General features: G+C 37.4%; 1 protein-coding gene across 1 annotated transcript in view; it reads right to left on the reverse strand.

Annotated features, from left to right (window-relative positions):
• The window catches only part of Col25a1 (collagen type XXV alpha 1 chain), a 442,122-nt gene that overhangs the window by 69,876 nt on the left and 350,670 nt on the right, over positions 1 to 21,576 (reverse strand). Inside the window, exons 12-15 of the mRNA XM_074041521.1 lie at positions 20,119 to 20,163; positions 5,791 to 5,844; positions 2,548 to 2,574; positions 191 to 235 (exon numbers count right to left, since the gene is read on the reverse strand). Of these exons, the coding sequence (XP_073897622.1) occupies positions 191 to 235; positions 2,548 to 2,574; positions 5,791 to 5,844; positions 20,119 to 20,163 (171 nt within the window). The remainder of the gene's footprint in view (positions 1 to 190; positions 236 to 2,547; positions 2,575 to 5,790; positions 5,845 to 20,118; positions 20,164 to 21,576) is intronic.

Genomic DNA, 21,576 nt, shown 5'->3' on the forward strand with positions numbered 1-21,576 from the left:
GACCAAGCACTTTTTTTTTAGAAATTGAATATTTATAAGTTTTCAAGGCTTGGAGAATTATCCCTGATCTTGTCATACTAAGCCACACTCAGTCACTCAACTCTCTTAAAACCTCCCATTTCCACATACAGGAAGCACCATTCTGGCTCTGGCTCACACATACACCCTTCCCTAGCTCATAAGACTATACCTTTTCGCCTGCGTCACCTTTGGGACCATCTTCTCCAGCATCACCCTGAGAAGAAGAAAAAAGTGACCTGGAATTTATTGTGACATTAAGCAAAGAGCATTTTTCATTTCTCCTTTTATACACTATGGTTAAAAATTCGCTGCAAATGTGCTCCAGAGAGAATGTACTTTTACTTGGGCAGCTGCCTGATATCAATATAATTAATTTTATTCCAGTGAACATGGCGGAACAATTTTAAACTTCACACTATTAACAAAAAAGCGGTTATTTATCTACTGGCTGTCTAGCAGCTTATTTGTACACTAAAGCCTTCTCACGCTCTTCCCTCTGCCCAGAGCAACCCTGTAACAAAGGCTTTCTCCTGACAATTCTGTCCACCATATTACTTCTGTTTGCCACCTCTGTGTCCTTCTTTGTGTCACCCCTGCCTGCTCCTTTCCTCTATCTATCTATATAATATATACAGAAATCCTACTCTGTCCTCAAACCCATCTCAGATCTCTAAGGACTCAAAGTACACGACATGGCTTTCAAAAACTGTGGACTATTTATTTACTTGGGCCTCTATGATTTGCATTTGTGAAATGAAACTTTTATGTTAGAAAACTTTTCCCCTAAATCATAGTCAAATGAGTTTGGGGAATTTATGCTTGTTATTTTTGAGTTCCTATGCCTAATCCCCTCACTGACATCTCCTTTCCACTCATAAAGCAATGCATCGGGAGAAAGGTGTTCATTTACTCTCCACGCTTTGCCTCCTTAAATTCTGAATTCTTTAAGTCTTACAGCAAGCTGTGGTGGAAACGCCACAGACCCTGGAGTCAGGAAGACAGAGTCTAGCTCCGGGACTTACTGGGCAAATGAAATTCTCTTTGCATCAAGTATCTCTCATGTAATGGAAGGGGAATGATACATCATGCAATTATAAGAAATAAGTCATATGTACAAACGGCAACTAGGCATTATCTGGCACATCTAAGCCTTTATTGCTAGCTGTTAGCAGTAATAATGCGTTATTGTCCATATGTTCCATAGGCTGGAACGTATTTCAATCTAGTTTCATCAGGGCCACTTTCTATCATTTGAAAAGTTCCTTAAAATAAGAGAGAAACTACTAATAATGGTTTTTTGGGAGAGAGGAAGTAGAGGGAGATTTTCATTTTTCTCCAAATTTTCTTTTTTTGTTTCAAATAAGTGTGAAGTTAACCTGCTCAGGCATTTGTCCATGGTGACAGATATTCCACAGTGGGCCATGAGAGCTGACACTATCTGATGTGCCCCAGGAAGGGTGTTGTCACTGCCCTCTTCAATTTCTACACAGTCATCTGATGTCTAATTAATATCAAGTTAATTACCATGAGCTGATTGGATATCAAATAAATGTACAGGTATCTATTATGATGGACCTCTGAAAAACAGTTTATCTGTATGCTTTAAAAAAATTGCTTGAAAATCCCTTTGTTAAAAAAACAAACCCCTCAGAAGTGTGGCTCAAGTCGTAAAGTGCCTGCTTCATAGCATGAAGCTCTGAGTTCAAACCCTAGTCCCACCTCCCCGCCAAAAAAAAAAAAATCCTTCATGGAATTGCCTTTTATAGCCCTATATTTTGTTCTTCTTCCAGTTAAATAAATACATTCTTTCCCTTTCGCTTTATAACACTAAAAATATAGTCCATGGAAGACTTTTCTGTGATCTTTAGAGTCGTTTCTTTTGGGATTACAGGTTATCATATTGATTTGTCAGGAAAGTCTATCACCTAGGAAGTGTACAACGCAGGACCTGGGTAGTTTCCCCCGCAGAGAGCAAATTCTCAAACACTACTTGAAGAAGCAGCCTGAGAACCAGGAAAATAAGTACCACCACATGTCCTGAGAGTCTGAAAATAATTAGAATAGCCCCAAAGGTAATAGGAAAAAGAAGCTCAGAGAAATTGAACACACAACAGCCTGCTTCTCCTTTTGTGTCTGATTTTTATGGGGATTTTTTGTGGGGCAACTTTCAGGTAATTGCTGCAGGTAAGCATCTGTATCGCCTTAACCTAGTGACATAAGAAGCAACAGAGAGAAGGGTACATGCTTAGACGTGCATTAGCGAGTCAGTAGAGATTTCTGTAGGTCTAGGGTGTTTCGAAAGCCTGACATAGAATTTGAAAGTCTGACACAGAATTTAAAAGTCTGACACAGAATGTTTACAGTATGCTCCCCTTCTCTTCTGCTGTTTGAAAGACAAGCAAATGAACAAGGTCATCACTGCTCCTCCATCTTCAACTATCATTTCTACCTGTCCATCCATCCATCAAGTCCAGTTTGGGTACATCTTTGGGGGAAAAACATAAATACAGTCAGAACCATTCTTACCTTTTCTCCTTGTTCTCCAGGTTCTCCCTGAGCAAAAGAAAAAAAAATTGTGTGACATCAAATTCTAAAACACCTAATTAAATAACATTAAACTAGGTAGTCAATGTTAGGTGAATTATGTATGAACTTTCTATTTTGGCTATAGTTTCAATATGAAAACAAATCATGATATTCCTGACAAATGAGTATGGATGTCAGTATCAAAAGTAATCTAATTCTTTGTTTTCATCCGAATAAAAATGTGTACACTATACCAAGATGTTCACCAAGGAACTGGCTAGGGGTTTAAGAACAATACTGTGGCAATTCGATATTTGGAAAGGCTTTTTAATTGTTTTAGGGGCACATTGTGGCATTTACAAAAGTTCTTATAATATTTCAAATATGTAATATTTGAATTCACCCCCTCCATCATTCTTCTTTATCTCTCCTTCCCTCATTCCTAGAATGCTTTCAACAGGTCTCATTTTTCCATTTACATAACATGTGTACACAGTACTTACCCTCTATTCTCCCTCTCACACCCTTCCACACATCCCCCCTCCTCCCACTGGTGGCAACCCCCCCAGACAGGGTGGAACAGGACATTTCTGTTTGCTTAAGATAGTTATACATTGGTTTCCTTGTGACTTTTCCATGTATACATATATTATAACCTGAATTGGTTCACCTCCTCCATTTTTTTTCTTTTCTACCTTAGTCCCCTACTTATGGTGATTTCAGCAGGTTTAAAAATTCTATATTCGTTCTTGTATAGAGAGTACATCAACCATATTCACCTTCTTAACTTCCTTCTTTTACCCTCCCTTGCTTGTATGTGATTGCTTCTTAGCATAACCTGTTTTTCATAATATTGCAGTATTTGTATGAGGTCTATATTCCACATATGAGAGAGAACATGTGGCCTTTGGTCTTCTGAACCTGGCTAACTTCACTTAAGATGATGTTCTCTAGTTCCATCCATTTACCTGCAAATGACAAAACTTCATTCTTTTTAATAGCTGAAGAAAATTCCATTGTGTATAAATACCACATTTTCTTGATCCATTCATCAGTAGTGGGGCATCTTGGCTGTTTCCATAGCTTAGCTATCGTGAATAATGCTGCAAAAAACATGGGTGTGCAGGTGCCTTTGTTGTAACCTGACTTACATTCTTTTGGGTATATCCCTTGGAGTGGTGTTTTGAGGAGCCTCCATACCATTTTCCATAATGGCTGTACTAATTTAACTTCCCACCAGCAGTGTATGAGGATTCCTTTTTCCCTATATCCTCACCAACAATTTGTTATTGTTTGTGATCATGATGGGGGTAGCCATTCTAACAGGAGTGAGGTGGAATCTTAACATGATTTTGATGTTGAGCATTTCTTTATGTGTTTTTTGTCCATTTGTATTTAAATCCTTTGAAAAAGCTCTGTTCAGTTTATTTGCCCATTTGGAGAGGCCTCCTAAATTCTCTATTTTTTATTCTGTTCAAAATTAGAATCAATAAGGTGGACCAGCATGTCCTTCCACAATGTCTTTTATTCAAAGGATGTCCTGGTACATGCATTATTCCAGGGGTCTGGAGTTCCCGTGTAGTTTCCTCAACCTATCTTTCCCTATCATGGTTATAATCCTCAGTCCCAAAGTCAGATCCCTCTACAACGTCATGAACTCTAATAGTTGGTAAACAGCATGTTCCACAGTAGGTATATTTTAGGAACCACTTATACTTTCAGAAAAGGTACCATACAGGAATAGAACTTTAGTGGGTTAAATGTCCTTTCTCAAAATAATGACCAGAAGCCAGGATTACACACTTGTAATCTTAGTTTTCTGGAGACAGAAGCAGGAGGATCATGAGTTCAAGCCCAGCCTGGGATAAACAGTGGGATCCTGTCACAAAAAACCAAGGGCTGAAGATGTAGCTCAGTGGTAGAGTGCATGTATAGCTTATACATGGCCCTGGGTTAGATCCTCAGCACCCCAAGAAAAAAAGGATGATGAAGAAAATAGAAAAATGTGCTGTGAAAAGCATTTCATTTCACTTTACAGGGATAGAGCAGGCATGTTCTGAAGTACATCACACACACTATGTTGATTTTTCCTGATGACAAGCTTGACTAAGTATTGTCATGAGGCCAGATTGCTTTTTTACAAAAAACGATATTAAGGCAATTATTGTGGGTTAAAAAAAATAACTTCTCTAGAAGTTGGTTTGGAGGCAAGACTCTTCATTCTCTGGCACTCAACCTGACCTTTTTGCTTTCTGCATTTCTGGCCACCTTCACTGTTCAACATCCATACTGATGGTTGGGTTGCTAGGCAACAGAATAGCACCGTCCATATGCAAAAGAATTAACTCCCATCATTTGGCTTTTTAGCATGGAGCAAGAGAGGGATGAAGACAGGAGAATGGCTGGAGTCCCAGGAGAAATGCTTCCTCTCCTCTCCTTCAGGACACAGGGCAAGTCTGTAACTTTTAGCTGTGTTCTGAGCGCCTGTCAATATCAACGTGATGTGTAGAATCAGCTGACAGCATCTGTGGTACAACACAGCTGATGGGATTAGACATTGATTTTGCACTTCAAGGGATGTTCACTCATCAAAGGATTTGGGATCTGTCTGTCTGTTTGGTTCAAACTAAACCGTCACCAATCTTTTCATATTTAACAGATTCATTTGCTCTTCAAGAAGCAAAGAAATGTGGAATACCCCCTCCCCCACCGCCAAGAAAATCCTTATTACATTTTTTCTCTATTTAGTAATTCAGACTACATCCATTTTTAAATTGTAAACATGACACATCTTTAGTTTGCTCTTCATCTGATTAACTGGTTATGTTGTGTAGAGGCTGAAGGTGGCCAAATCTTAGAGAAAATCCAAAGTGACACAGTAAATATCTTTAGTGAGACTTGTAAATATGTACAGACATGACCTATCCTATATGGTCATTAAGGAGTAAAATGACAAGAGTCATTTTGAAACAGTCATAAGAAATAACATTTCTTCTGTGACTTAACTATCCCAGAAGAAAGGTTTTAGATAACCATTTTCCATTTATTTTTCTGTACTTTTAATGCTAAGGAGAATCACAAGCATAATTTTTTTTTAGTCACAAAGTTCTGTACTGTAACCTGTTATACCACTGACAAAAACTTACATTCAGTGTAAACAGTGGGATACAAAGAAGTTGTGGATCCTATAATCACCTGGAAACCATGTGATGAATGATTCTGCTTGGCTTCATTTGTACTAACCTTTGGTCCTGGAAGTCCACTCTGTCCTGCTGCTCCAGGAAAACCAGGCTCACCCTTAAAATAAAAAGTAGATCCTGCTAAGTAAAATGGGCAAATACCACATAGTATATAATTACAGAAAATAACCATCCAATAATGGTCTAGAAGTACATAGAGAATAAGTGACTATTAGTGTCAATAATACATGACAAATGAATTGTCCAAAATTCTAGAAAGCAATGTGGTCTTTTCATTATTAGCAGAATCGACTTACCAATGGACATTCATATTTAGCATGATGCCTACATTGTAGGCATCAAATAAGTATTTGTTGAATAAATAAAAGCCTTGGTAGAGAACTTTTAAGTGATTCATCAACTCAGGAAAATAAAGACTAAGTCATCATATTTTCATATTAGACCTAATCAAATAGACATTTACAAATCTAAATCTTGAAGAACATACATACCTTTGAACACTTCAGTCATAAAAGTAAAAATAAAAATGTCTTTGATTTCTCTGTCCAATTTCCTTGTAAAAATTATTAGAACAAGACACTCAGATGTACATCTCTCATTGTCATACTGGGATAAATATGGATATTAGGCTGGAAAACCTCCCACTCAGAAAGATACTGATATGTACTAGTCGTTCTGGACTCCAAACCAGCAATTGTTTTCCAAAGAGGAAAAAAGTCCTCTGAAGTGCCAAAGAAAGATTCTTTGACCCATTATACTTCTATGTTGTTCAAACTTACATCCCACAGAATTTCACTTTCACTTAAAAAACATTCCCAGTACCCTTGACTGTGTGTTCCCAATGCTGGACGACTTCCTTCTTTCCATCAGGAGTAGTAAAGTTGCTTCTTTCTTGAGTTTTTAAAAGACAGACTTTGTTTTTTTAAGAGTGGTTTTTAAGTTCACTGAAAAGTTAAGATTTTGAAGAATGTTTTCTTAGTCACCTGGAGGGCAAAAATTGGGTCACTTTTATATTTGTGTTCTCACCTTCAACAACATGTCCATTCATAATAATGGATCATTTCTTAAGTGCCAACACAATTCTCACAAACTGCTATGAGCTAAGTACTATTTCTATCTAATTTCAGGTGAAGAAACTAAGGCACAGAGAAGTAACTTGTCCAGATTTACACAGAGACAAGATTTGAACTGACTTGATTTGGCTTAAGAGTTTGTGTTCTTAACACTATGTTCACTGACGAATGAATGAATGAGAAGAGAGTAGATTATTTCTATTCTCATTATTATTTAGTTCATACATTCCACTTATAAATGACTTTCCAGAATGTACAAAACATATAATATGTATAAAATATAACTCACATAAAGACAATTTCTGTCTACCGACCAGCTACTTCACCACCTAGGGCACATGAAGTTTCTGGTGTTTTTCTGAAGAAGTAAGAATTGTCATACTATTTTACTGGACTATCACAATTGCTAACGTCTTAACCTTTGGAAGAAATTCTGTTTCCTGTATAAAGTCACACTATAATAGCAACTCCTGCACTTTCATTGGTAAGACAAAACTGTTGACTTAGAATAATGATGGGCGACAGTTTCCATTTGCCTTTGTACATAACAAAGGGTAAGAACCGGAAATAGAATACACCCTGAAAGAGGACCATCATTTTCTGTGCAACCAGAAAAAGTGCTGTTGAGTCTGCTTTCCTCAAAGAATCCACAACTGGATGCACTAATATCATAACTCTTGGTTTAATGCAAATAAGAGATGCTGCCTGGGAACAATACGAACTTTGTTCAGACTTTCAAAGAATAACCATGGTAGCCAGAGCTATTTTTTTTTTAATGGCTAAGCCCCTGGAACCGGACAAAATTCATGCTGAGATTTGAAGCAGGGAAAAGAAATGTTGCTTAGTTATCTGCCTAACATTCTCCTTAATATATGAACATCAAGGGACTAAAACTGGATCTTTTTTTTCTTTGATTGTACAATAATTTTATTTTGTCCTGTTTTCTTATAGTCCTTTTACTTATGCTTATAAATTTTGAAGCAACTATAAGCACGTTCTGCTTTTAAAAAATCTTTATTCCATGTTTGCTTTCAAATGATATTTGTGATTGCCTTATGAGTAATTTGATCATTCATATTCTCTAAAGTCAGGTGTCATTATTTGTTCTATCTGTCCCACACTCGCTAATACTCAGGTTGCTTCTATGTTTTGCTATTGGAAATAAAGTAACACATCTGCATAATGTTTTTCTATGAAATTCTTTAATCAGGAAAACTCCTTGAATCTGTTTTGTAGTTGCTGGAAACATTTTAGGCTACTAACTGGTTCTAAGTTGCTTTCTAAGAGTTTTGAGTTTTATAGGCATCTGTTCTGTGTTACTTTTTCATAGCTTCAGTACCATTGAATATCATAATTTTAATGTTTTGTGGCATTTTAATAAGCACAAATAAGAACTTACTGTTCAATTTTACATTCTTTTTCACTTACAAGTTAAATATTTTCTTGTATGTTTATAAATTTAAATAGGTATTCATGAGCAAAGCTGTAATGAATGAATCAAGGGAGAATGAAAATAAGGAAAAATAACTCACGGCTTTCTACCTCTAATAAATTATATCAAGAAAACACGTGAGCAGTTACCTGAGGGGACCATGGCACCTCCTATCATTGCCAAAACTTAGTTTCTGAGGTAGTGTGAAGGAATGCTCAGCAGTAATTGTTCTACACCTCTGAGGACCAAAGGTAAGCGATGGGCATCATACAGCATCCATTCACTCATTCGCCTGGCAGTTAGTGAAAACTTGCTCTGTGTTCTTCTAGGGGCTGAGTGTGTCATGGGATATAAAGATGAAATAGACGTGATGGGCACTTGTCACAGCTGTCATTTTTGAGTGGAGGAAAGGCTATCCATAATAACTGAAGAAGGCATCTAATTGAATTCAGAGAGATGGGGTGGCTTTGATTTTTTATTTTGAGTAATTTTTTTTGCATTTCATGAAGCGGCATAATATGTAGAGATCAAAGTGAAATCCTAATGAGGAATGAACCATATATCATATCAATAATATTCCTAATATATGAAGATAAAATTATTACCACAAGTCCTCTTCAAATAATGTTATAATGGTGTCATGTACTACATAACAGTAAAACATGTACATATTACAGAAGCAAACATGTATCAGAAAGGTATAAGAAAAAACCCAGGAATTTGTATGTGTGTGTGGAGGGGGGGACTGGTCTTATGTTTGCTGGACAACCTATTTTTGAACACATTTCCTATTTATAAATACTGAGGACATTCCATAATGGTAAAAAAGAAAGTGGGTAACATCTTAACCACAGGTAAAGTGGTAGGGTTTTTCTACTCTACTTTGAATTTTAAAGTTATTCCCCAATGTATTATTCCCCAAAGACCATCTCCATATTTAAACTGAAACTAAGTAGGAATGACTTTTAAGAAAGTTAGCTACCTTCACCTTTTTGAAAAATAAAAAAATACTCTCTGGAACTCTAAAACATTGCTTAAGACTTTTACAATTATTTCAGGTGCTGGCAATTCAGGAGTGACTTGAAAGAATACTTAAAGATAAAAAAGAATGCAGTTGTCTTACAAAGGTGGAGTGCTGAAGGAAGTAGGTTACTTAGCAGTAATACTGTTTACTGCCACTTCAATCGTGGTACTTTTCCATTCTGCCAGTGGGAATTTAAAATGAGTCCTAGCTTTATATTTTTAGCATATTGCATTTTTATATTTATTTTGTCAAAATAGATTTGTTTCCTTCAGTATTTCATCTTCAGAAAGACTAAATCTAAACAGAAAAGGAAAATAACTTCAAGGAACACAGACTGGACATGGGATGGCAAGGGTGACATAGGACATAAATGTGACACTAGCCTTAAGCTGGTCTCCTGCCTTGGAGCTGGCAATGGTGGGGAGGACTTAAAAGAAAAACCTACAAGTGGGTAGTATTCGTACATGATAGCGCTCTAAAACTGGGTCTACTGGGACTTTCGTCCTGACAGGGACTCTGAGTACACAGAATAGTCTTAGTGGCTTCATGGGTGAGCAGGCCCAACCTTCGTTATTCTTGTGCAGCCAGTCATGGAGGGCCAGGCAGGGGCCATACAGGCTTTAGAGCCTCAGCCTTTGGCAACAACTGGTAAATAACACTTCATAGAGGAAGATTCTTTGAATGCAGGGACTTCCAGATATGTATTTCAGGCCAGAGTCAGGAAAATGGTGTTCATCTTTCCATTCACAGTTATGTTTTCTTCCTCCTCCTTCCCTCCCTCTCTTCTTTCTTCTCTCCCCCCATCTCTCCTCTCCTCCCTCTCCTCAAGTACATATATACCTAGTTTATTTTACTTTTCTCTTTCAGTACCTCTAATGGCAGATGAGTCTAAACATGAGCTTAGGTGAAGACAGGAGATACAAGTGACCAAAATATTTTACCATGAAATTCACACAAATGTAGCCTTTTACAACAACAAAATATAAAATAAGAATCCTATCCCCAAACTCTGAGTGTTATTAATGTTTTAGATCAGTCCTTTGTCTTTTGCACTTCTGCACACTTCTGTGAACTCCCAGGGACACACACACCCAGTTGAAGAAATCTGGTGAAAGTGAAATCCAGTTTATACTAATGACATCATGGATCAGCTTCCCTGGACTTCTGATAAGTGTGGGGATTAGACAGGTGAACTATTCACCCTTCACATGTTTTCTAGACATGTTTGAAAACTAAACCATAGTTCATTTGTATACGGGAGATGGCCAGTAAGCAGCAAGTATTTTATAGGGAAAATATGGTTAAAGCTATTTAGACCTGTACAACACAGTTCCAAATGATGTAAAGTAGGACAAGTTGGACCATGATCACAATGAAGTCAGAGTAGTCCATCCTAGATTCTTACACTGAGAAAACAAACTGAATAACCACAAATCAGTAATTTACTTGTTGTTGAATGTGGACACCTGTAGTTCCTGTGTGTTTAGAATCTCAGCCAAGAAAGGTCTATCCCACACTACTTGATGTCTGTAGACATGTCTCTATTTCTTCTCTTTCAGTCTAGAACTGTTGACCCAATGCCTGATGCCACAATTGTGACATGAGATTTTGAAAATGAGCACTTGAGAAAACAGTGACGTATTTAAGTCAAAAGGAGACAAGCCAGTCATTCTTAAACACATTCAGAGAGGACAAAAAACTTTCCCAGAGACAAACAGCTGCAAAGAGTCAAGTGGGAGATTAGAATCCAGGTCACCTCATTCTTCATATTGTGCTTTTTCTATTTAAGTAGCTCATATCTTTAAAAACCTGCTTGATTTTATCATGTTTCTTTTCTGCTTAATTTTACATAGAATAGTAAGCTAGCCTTAGGAAGCATCTCATTAAATCACAACATTTCTATTTGGGGCCTGTGGCACAGGCAAATTGCTTGTGCTTCTGTGGGGCTCACCCTGTCCTCTGGAAAGTATGCAGATCTGGAATCATCATTTGCTCCCCTGGCTCTAAAGGACTAAGAGTTATAATTATTATCATTTGATGTTGTTGCTGAACAGACGTTCCTTACACTTCCTCATTTCTCAGCAATCTTATAAAATTGCACCCCCTTGAAGTTCAAGACTGCTCTCCACGCCCTGCTGCTCCAGTTCCCTCATCTACACACCATCTCTGGATCATCCCAGGCCACATCAGGTCTTCAGCCATGGTGTTCTCAGGAGCCCACTCCTTCCAGGCATCCTGTGTGTTCAGGATTGATGTTTGGAGCTCCCCAGATCACTGGGCACGTGGTCTGGCTATACCTTGTTGGTGTCTCCTTTCTCCCACTTCCATCTCACCTTCCTCCTCCTCTCCATCCTGTGAATCAGCTGCTGTCTATATGCAGGCCAGCAGTTTTTAGCACCTTCTTGCACACCCAATGCCAGATGCGTTTTTTCCTTTTCTGGAGGCAGAAGAGGCTTTGTAGCATGATGGGAGGAAAAGCAGAAAACCCTCATCCTGGACTGTTGGCTATGCAGCAGAGAACTGGCATCCTTGTGCAGGGGAGGGGGGGTGTTTTGTTTATCTAATCAGCAGAAGACATCCACCCCCCGATCAGAATTTTGTTGTTTACATTGATGATAGGATACTAATTTCTAGAATAGTCGACAGATATGGCTGCTGGGAACTTAATACGAATATGCTATTTCAGATGACTTGCTGAAATGGGTCTAAACTGATTAAAGCAGTAATAGGTATACTTAGTAACCAAACGTTCACTATGGTTTTTTAAAAAAACTATAAATGTTTAAAAATTATAGAGGTTTAAAAATGTAAAATAAGAAAACATGAGAGTTGCATCAATAAATCAGAGCATGAGCTATTTTAGAAGGAAGTCTGCTGGTCACCACTTCTATTTTAGATTTCTTTGCTGCTATTATAGATAGACATGTAGACAACACAACTTGAAGAAAGGAACCAATGTGCAGAGAGATAGCTAGTAGTGAAGGGAGTAATAGGAAATAGCTAAATTGAGTTTATTTGAGTGGAATTTACAAAAAGGAGAGGAATTACTTGTCTTCAGCACACCCATATAATTTGAAGATCCAGGTAGGACTACACATAGGTGACATGGGTGTATCCCCTACCTACCTCTCCCCCTCACACATAAATTTTCTCTTTCCTTTTCATACTCACCCCTCCCCCCAGCTTTTTTTTTGGCTGTATGGGGCTTGAACTCAGGGTCTAGTGCTTGCTAGGTAGGCATGCTCCCACTTCAGCCTTGCCTCCAGCTCTTTTTTGCTTTAGGTTATACTTCAGATAGGAGCTTGTTTTTGTTTTTTTTTCCTCCCTGGATGGCTCCTAACCACAATCCTCCTACCTATGCCTCCTGAGTAGCTGGGATTACAGATGTGTACCACCAAGCATGACTTGTTTGCTGAGTTGGAGATCTTGCTAACTTTTTTTCCTGGGCTGGCTTTGAACAGTGATCCTCCTGATATCTGCTGAGATTAAACACAGGAACCACCACACTCAGCCTTCAACCCCTCCAGCTGGGTTTTCACAAGGAACAGCCTTGGGGATTATGTATGAACACCACCACCTCCAAGCCCTGCCCACTTTTCCTTACTAACAGCTGTTCCACTGCTGCCCCCCCTTCCCCCCCGCCACCAGATTTAGAATCACACACTTGGTCTACACTTGGGAGTATTGGGCCTAGGGAATAGGCCAGTGCAGATATTGGAAATAGACTCAGTACAGTTGAGGCAGCAATTATTGCTTCTGAATATCTGGGACAAGATCTCAAAGTGGGGAGACAGGCTCTGAGGAAATGTACCTCCTGGGCCTATGGGGACACCCCAAGATGAAGGGCACTGCTTGTTTGCATCCACAGGATGCACTACCCACCATAACCTTTTCAAATAACTTTGAAGGGTGCAAAAGTTAGCTAAAACCAGCCTGAGAGCATGATTCTGCAGAGGCTTCTCTTATCTGTATGTACCAAAGTTCTTTACATGTGCTTTGATGGAGGAAAAAGATGGAGAATTAAAGCTTCTGATTCAGGGAGGCAAAACATGAAAATAGATGAAGGGAGCTGTATGAAGGGGAAGAGTTTCTTAGAACTGGGAAAAGCTACAGCACAGTTATCTGGGTTCCTCCTGGTACACAGATCTACCTCCTCTAAATGAGACCATTAGTGCTCAATGTGACTTTCCATTGGACGGGGACTGCTAGAAAAGATGTCTCAGAAGCAGTAGGCAATCAGCACCTGCCATTGCCCTAGCAAGGGATGAGGGAGAGATGACCTAGTCACAAAGGATCTCAAAAGAGCTGTTGGATGTCTGAGGGAAGGACATTCTTTCACTCTGCGAATGGAAATGTGAAAGGATGAAGCCCTGTGAGGGATTGGCAGCTCCCTTAAACCCCCCAGGGGAGCAGGACCCAGGACAGAAGCAGTGACACAGAAGAAGGATAAAGACATGAAAGCAATGGGATCTTAGGATGAGGTTTAGCTGCCAGAGCAAAGCAGAGTGGAGGCTGCATTACAGCCGACTTTCAAGTTTATGTAGCTTGAAGAAATGCTCCATTTTCATAACGGTGCTGTAAGTTTTAGATTGTGAACATAATGTGCCCTTGAAAAGATGTCTAGTTTTTTTAAGTTTTAAAATCCAGCTCATGTTCCTTTCCTGTAGTACAGTTCTTAATAACAAACCTATATAGAGTTTGATATTTTTTTCTCTTGGAAAGAGAATGTGCTTAATTATTCATAGAAGTTTTAAATGGTTACGTTCATTGGAAAAATTCTAAAGGTCAGTGAAGAGTAGATATGAGAGACTAATTTCTCCTAGCGTTCGCCTGCACACAGTGGGGTCCTGAGTCATGGATGCGTTAGTGCCTCCAACTCAGATTGGAACGTAGTCTAGTCTTTTAACAGACAACTACATTAGTTAATTTTTTTTTTCTGACTAAACTTTGAGGCAAATAGTACTGTCTCTATTTGACCACTGAGGAAAACTAAGCCTTAGAGAATGTGATTTGTGCAATCTCAGACAAATACTGGCTTTCTGAGGTTAGAATCTGTACTCTTAACCACAGTTAGGCTGGAAGAGGACTGCCTGTTTTGAAACTATTTCGCCACCAACACCTGGTGACACGGAGCAGAATATCTATCTTTTTCTGGATCTCAGTTTCATCATTTGTAAAATGGAGATAATCACGGCATTGCTGGGAGGACTACATGAGTTAATATGCATTTAACAAGACAGCCCTGGTAGTAATTAATAATTGCTGAGTAAATTTTGGCAAATTATTTTCTACAACTTCTACCTTCTGCACCAGACAGAGAAGACAGAGATGAGAATCCTGAAATTTGGTTTCTCATAAATTAACCCAATCAGTGGTGTTTCCTGTTTGATGATGGTTACCAGCTAGAACCCTTGGCAATATAACCTGGAGTGAAATAAATGAAACTGGATCAATGTTAACATGTTATGATTATCACAATCAATTATTTCATTGTGGCTTTATTTTTCACACAAATTTCAAAATCAATAGTAGTATTTAGCGATAAATTCTAACGATACAAGAACAGGTTTTATGACTTACATTGACCTAATATTTCAGTGGTACAAAATTTGGAGGAAAAGTTGACCATGAGCAAATATGAAAAACCCTATAGTGTTCTGAAAATAATTCTAAGACCTAAGTTATCTATTATTGAAGTTGTGTGGACTGAAACTAGTATTAGTTTCTCTTTCCTTTGCCAACTCCTGTCAGACTAGTTCTCACCTACAGTCACCTGTTCAGGGAAGCACTCCCTGCCCCTCCTGCCAAGCTGGGCGGTTCTTTGCTTCCCCATGACATGAAGTACCTACTACACTGCAATTGAACAGAGCTTTGATGTAGAGTGCAATTCAATCCTCAGCCCTCAACAGCCTGGAAATTCCATGACAGCACAGACAGCTTTAACTCTACAGCTCAGTTGGTGCCTGGCACTTCTAAGAGTATTTGTTGAGTGAAGGATTGAAGAAATGAATGGATACACTGAAGGAAATTTTTGAAAAAAAGGATTCCCAAATTATGGGTACAATGTAGTCAGATGTAGTGAGTCAGTATTTCTGTACTCTCTTCTGTAAAATACAGTGTTGTTAAAAGTTAAAATGGCAACCAAGTGGGACTTTGTGATGTCATAATTCCTTTGAAGGTATTGGCTTGATGCTTTGTGTTACAAAGGTCTGTGAGGAGCTTCCCTTCCTCTCACACCTCCTCCCCTGCAAATCCCAATTCCTCAACTGTCTGTTCTCCCTCTCTCAATGTTTTCATTTATTAGAATGATAACTAGCATTAAATTTTATAGTAATGTGTCTTAATGAAGTCAGGGGGGAACTGGTTTGAAAGTGGTTTACTTCAAGTCAGCATTAGAAAGCTTCTTTAAATTAACTTTTTACTTTCCTCTAAAGGGACTTAAAATTCATTACATAAAGAATAGGAAATATATTTTGCTCCATTTAACAAGTTAGATTGAAAAGTCTCTTCAAGAGTAGAGTGAGTTGTATATGAAAATGTATCAACAATACTCAGGGATGAAGGAATTTGACTTATGAAATATCCTATGATAGGAAAATGATGGTGTCCTTTAAGAAAAAAAAAAGATATGGCATATTGTCACAGTTACTAGAGCAGCAATGGTCTTGTATTCTTAGAATTCCAATCGATATAATTGCTAATTTTAGGAGACAGGAAATTTAATAAATATAATTTAATTCCTACCTTGAAGCCCTACCAGAAGTGAATTATTGTGAGATAATTTCCTCAAACCATTAACCAGTGTGGAACCAGAAATCAGTGATTTGTTTTACTTTAAATTTCTTTTTGTAATGCATAATATCAGAAAATTGTAAATGTGTGTAATTATATACTACTAGGTAAATTCTGTTCAAGAAAATTTTAGTCTAAACAGAAAACCAACAGACATATAACACATTAAAATCCTACAGGGATTTAATCGAGACCTTTTTTGGTGCTGGGCATCAAACCCAGCACATGCTAAGCACACACTATTCTGAGCTACATCCCCAACCCCTAATGCAGACATAAAAATGACAAAGTCAAGAGAGAGAGGAAAAAAATTGTGTTTAGACTTAAAAATATTGGGTTCACTGTGAGCCCCAGTATGTAGACTCAAATGAATGGTTTAATCTTTGGAAATCTGAGAACTTCAATTTATCAGCTCTTTAAACATACTTATAATAAAAATGTGACTAGAAGTATGCTGTGAAGATTAATGCCAGAAAAGAACTGTAAGACTTATGTGTAATAGATTAAAAGGAATTCCAAATACCATAACCGTAAACTAATTAAAATTTAATGTTACCTAAAAATCACATAACTACCTGAGATAGAATCTCAGACATAAATTTTTAATTTATATTATATTTTGAAGTTTAAAAAGTAATGCTTTTTAGAAAAGCACTTGAAAACACATGAAAAAAAATCATCTGATATTTAGCTTTTTCCTTTTGAAAGAATCCCTATGACTAAGGGCCTGAGAATAATTCTAGCTTGCATAAGCAAAATATTTCTTTTCAATCCTGAAAATCATTGACTTTATTTTATAGTAAGAGCCAAGGATGCAAACTCAGAGCTGCACAAATTTGGCTTCTCATGTACCATTTACCTGTCCCCACTCCCTTCTTCCATGACACTGGTGCAATGCTGAACACTATTACTCAAATAAACTATCATTATGGTGACTTAGTCTTATGGAAGCCAATTAAGGTGAAAATATTCTGCCAAAGATTCTTCCATTCAATAATGGTTCTACCACAAAAATTACCTTAAACAGCCCACACTTCTCCAGCATATTTGAGGTAGGGTCTCCATGTACGTGTGTATGCACAAAATGTGTATGGCATGAATCATGGAGCACAAATAAATTGTTAATTATTGTTGTTTAACCAACAAAGTATATTCATGAGAATTACAAAAATTATTTGTGTGTGATTCAATTAAGCCAGCGAAGAGGAAGCACGTCACATCTGCCCTAACTGTTTTGGCCAGTAGAAACAAGCCCAGTGATGGAGAATCAGTTTACACGTTTGGGAACAGAGAATGCTAGAAGCTGGCAGCTAGGAAGTGCGACATGGGTTGATACTTTGTGGATTCATATACTGCTTTCTTGTTTTTTATAGAGGAAGCCACATTCTAATTCCAGAGAAGAAAAATATCCTTCAGAGACAGAGAGTAACCAATACCAGAACTGCGGACATTACTCCACCTGTATTTCTGAAATAATTATAGATGTATCTTTCTCTTTTCCTGTATCTATAGTGAGGACATACTACCCAGTCCATACTGGGAGGGAGGTGGGTTGGGGATGTTCAGGGGACAGAGATATATTCTACCTTCATGGGTAACTGTACGTTTATTTTCATCCTCTGATGAATTCAACTAGTTTCTGTTCCTTGCTTGAATGTAAGCCTAGGGTTCATTCACTGAGACTCATAAAACATGATAATACTGATACAGACACCTTGGCAAACTTTATTGAGCATCTCTTATGTAATGTTCACTTAGTTACCGTATCCAGTTAATGCTGCCATGTCTGTCTCTTGCCTTTTATACTGGAACCTTAGAAGGACTAAGCAATGTGCCCAGACAAGGCCATGAACCTTCTCTCTTTGACAGGGAGACCATGCTCTTTCTGCTGCACCTCTGTCTCCTGCTTTTCACAGAAGGATGCATAATAGCTCTTGGTACGTTGTGATGATAGTTTGATGCCTTATTGCTGCTTATGTAAATCTTTTTCCTAATAAAATCTAAAGACTAGGAAGATCAGTACAAAAATATTCATAGTAATCAAGGTGACCAATATTTAAAGGAAAATAAATAGGAAACAATGACCCTGGCCAAGGGCAATCATATGAACTTCATCAATCTTAATGGCTAAAAAAATGTTCTAGTGAAAAGCAAGCTATTTTCTTAAAATAGCTTACTTTTCTTTCTTTTTTCAAATACAAGAGAAAACCATTTTTATTTCCTGGTTGTTATTTGCCATATTTATGAGGGCATAGATCTTATACCCTCCCTTACCCATTATCTGAAAATGATTTTCTACCCATCAAAAATACTTTGTTGAAAAAAGTGAAATTGTAATGTGGAAGAAAATGTTTTCTCAAGACAGCTTTAGGACATTGAAGTGCTTTAAAAATTATGTCATTGTAAGCACTCATTTTAGAAAAACATGTTCTAGAAGTTTAAGACACATTTCATATGCTCTAACTGAAGAATTATTACACTTTTGCCAACTTTGTTTTTACTGTCTGAATGACCAGCTGTCTCAGTGAAGGAGTCTGATGTTTTGCACTTTATTTTCCTGAAGATGACATAGCAACTACACAATGCTAAATAATCACTGGGATTAACAGAAGTTCATACAGAGAGTTTTGAGTCTAGGCTTATGGAGTAGGGAAAACTAGTTCAACTCCATTTTGCTGAGACCCTCATAGAAGTGCAAAATCTTTATTTTTAGGGAAAGCACATTTAAAATGCCACAAAGATGGATCACAAAACATAAAACTGCAAATATTAACTGTCTATTTCCTTGAACTATAATTTAAGCTTGGCAACTAGGACAAGAAAATGTCACATTCCTTTCTCTTGCAGAGGAAATTGCATGTTTCCTTACAAAAATAAAGAATATGCCCTCTTCAAAAAGAGAATATGTGACACTTTAAAGTTGTTTTGTTTCAGGTTAAAGACTTCTATAAATTTTCATGATTGTCTCAAAGGTGAGAAAAGGAAATAAATGGAGGAAAAAGCTAGACATTAACCTTAGGTATCAAGTTTTAGGTTTTACCAATGTCAAAAACATCTTGGGCCACATAATTTTCAAATCCACCTTAAAATGGACATGCTTTCAAATTTTTGCTTAGGTTTTCCACCGTGATCTGCAATGTTCCAAACAGAAAGTTAATCCTCTGTACTTACCAGGATTTGTGAAGCAAAGAGGTATGTATTTTACTAAGCAGAAAATGGGTGTGCATGTTACTAACTGGAGCATCAGATCTGTACATAGTTAGCTATGGACAAGCTGCAGTGTGTGGTATATGGATAAAGAAGGCCATGAGTTTGGCTGAGGACATTATTTCCACTTGAGATTTGAGGGGTTCTGGAAAAAGAGTCTCTTTTGAAGTACAGATTAATCCACTTTCTTTCATTTCACTAATGTGAATGAAGGAAGAGTTGTAAGGGATTCATACCTATTTTCCATTTAATCCTCACATTGTTCACCTGGTAAGTATGTGGTAGGAATAAATGTACATAAGCATAAAGACACATGTATGTGGTGTTGTGTTTTCTTTTTTCCCTCATTATTAACAGTACAACAAAACTGTAGTACTAGAATGTGGCAAGTCTATTTAACTCCTAATTTTGCTTAAGAATGAAGACAGCTTGCTTCTGGACTCAGAAGGTTTTAACAGGTTCCTACTCTAAGAATAACTTTTGTTAACCAAGAAATAATACATATTAGTTTAACCATGACCAGAATAAACCAGGGTACCTTTTCTTTATCACAATACATGTTAAAAAGAGCATTTTTCCTACCCCATCTCTATATGAAAAATTAATGGTTATACCATACATATGGCTTATCAAAATAGAACCCAGTCAATATACTTACAGTGGAGACTTCTCAGTTTTTGACTAATGAGTCTTTAAAAATCAAACCAACTTGATCATTAGTACCATAATTTTCTGATATTTCAAAAGTATATAGTATTTTATAAGTGACCTCACTCACTTATAATTTTGTGACTGTAATGCTCTCCAAATTATAAAATAAATCCTAAATTCAATAGGACTTACCTTTTGTCCATTCGTCCCTGGAATTCCAGGTCCTCCAGTGGAACCCTAAGGAGACACACAACTGACCTGAGTTGATATCACAATCACAAAATATTTCAACTCTGAATTGATATTGTGTTAGTTATGTTAGCCCAAGCTTTATGTTGCTCACACATTTGAGAAATTATATTTTTCACATTTTAGCCATTGTGTTAAAATACATAATGTGGGCAGATTCTTCAAGCTTTCTCAGAAAGCACAGAGTTAATATTTAACCTTGTTTCTAAATATCCACTTAAGCCTACTATGATTTTAAAGAATTTTGTAACACAAACTGAGATCCATATCTATCAGAAAGCCACATGGCTCTAAGTTTTATTGTTAAGAAATAAATAGCCTTAGTTCCATCTGGAAAGAGTCTAGCAGTAGTAGAAACTCTTGAATTTCACAAGTTTAAATAACAGAAAACAAAAGGCAATTAAAATAACTACTTATTCCACAAGTAAATAAGAGACCCCCAACTCAAATCTGTTGCATTTGGAGCATTCCCCCCCTGGACTTTCAAGGAGTATGTTTAAGTCACATAAATGAGAACATGTCTTCCCAAATAGAATCAAAAAGGTGTACACATGTTATATGCTAACCAGGAACACACAACTTCTCAAATATCTCTTAGAAATTGCAGTATGTGTGCATACAAACTTGGGCACACATACATACTGCGGTGAGTGCGAGGGGCTAGACATAGATGGAGTGAGCTGAGAAGAAAACTAATTATTACCTGAGAGAATCCATGATAATTAAGTGGATACAAAAAGTAGTGATGTCATTTTCTTCCCTTATGCCTCCCTGTTAGGCTCTGGAGAAATCACTTTTAAGTACAATATGTTCATTTTTTGTCTACAACTAGAAATTTTTTTTCCTTAGATGTATTAAATTTCTTTTACAATAGTGAGGAAAGTTTTTTAATAGTTATGATAAACCTAAAAGTGCTCTTCAAAATAAGTCCACTAAAAAAAAAAAAAGGGTAATTATATGCAAAATAAATTGAGATGGCAAGTTCCTTAGTGCAGTTCCCCGATTCTATGGAGTGAGTCATTAAAGGGCTTCCCCAAGCCTGAAGTGGTAATTTTATCCTGGTCGAGTGTGGATTAGGGTAGCTTTACAATTTCACACTATGCTTAATAGAGACATTATTGCAAAGGACAAAGTGTTCCTATGCACAAATTGTCTCACATCTCATTGGGTTTTGCTTGGTTTGTAGGATTAGGTTTCAACAGATGCCACATGCCCAATGCTTGGGGGATAAAAAGTCTATATCTTTGATGGATTCCAAAGATAAAGAATAATCACTTTCCCACCTGTTATAATGTGATTGTTTTCTTTGGTTTTCTACAGGCTAAATGTTCTTTCTTTCCCACCCACCCCCCCCAATCCCCAACAGGGTGGGAGGTTAGCTGGGTATGGGGACTTGGTGAT

This window comes from Castor canadensis, chromosome 9, assembly GCF_047511655.1.
Source record: "Castor canadensis chromosome 9, mCasCan1.hap1v2, whole genome shotgun sequence".
NCBI classification, from domain to species: domain Eukaryota; kingdom Metazoa; phylum Chordata; class Mammalia; order Rodentia; family Castoridae; genus Castor; species Castor canadensis.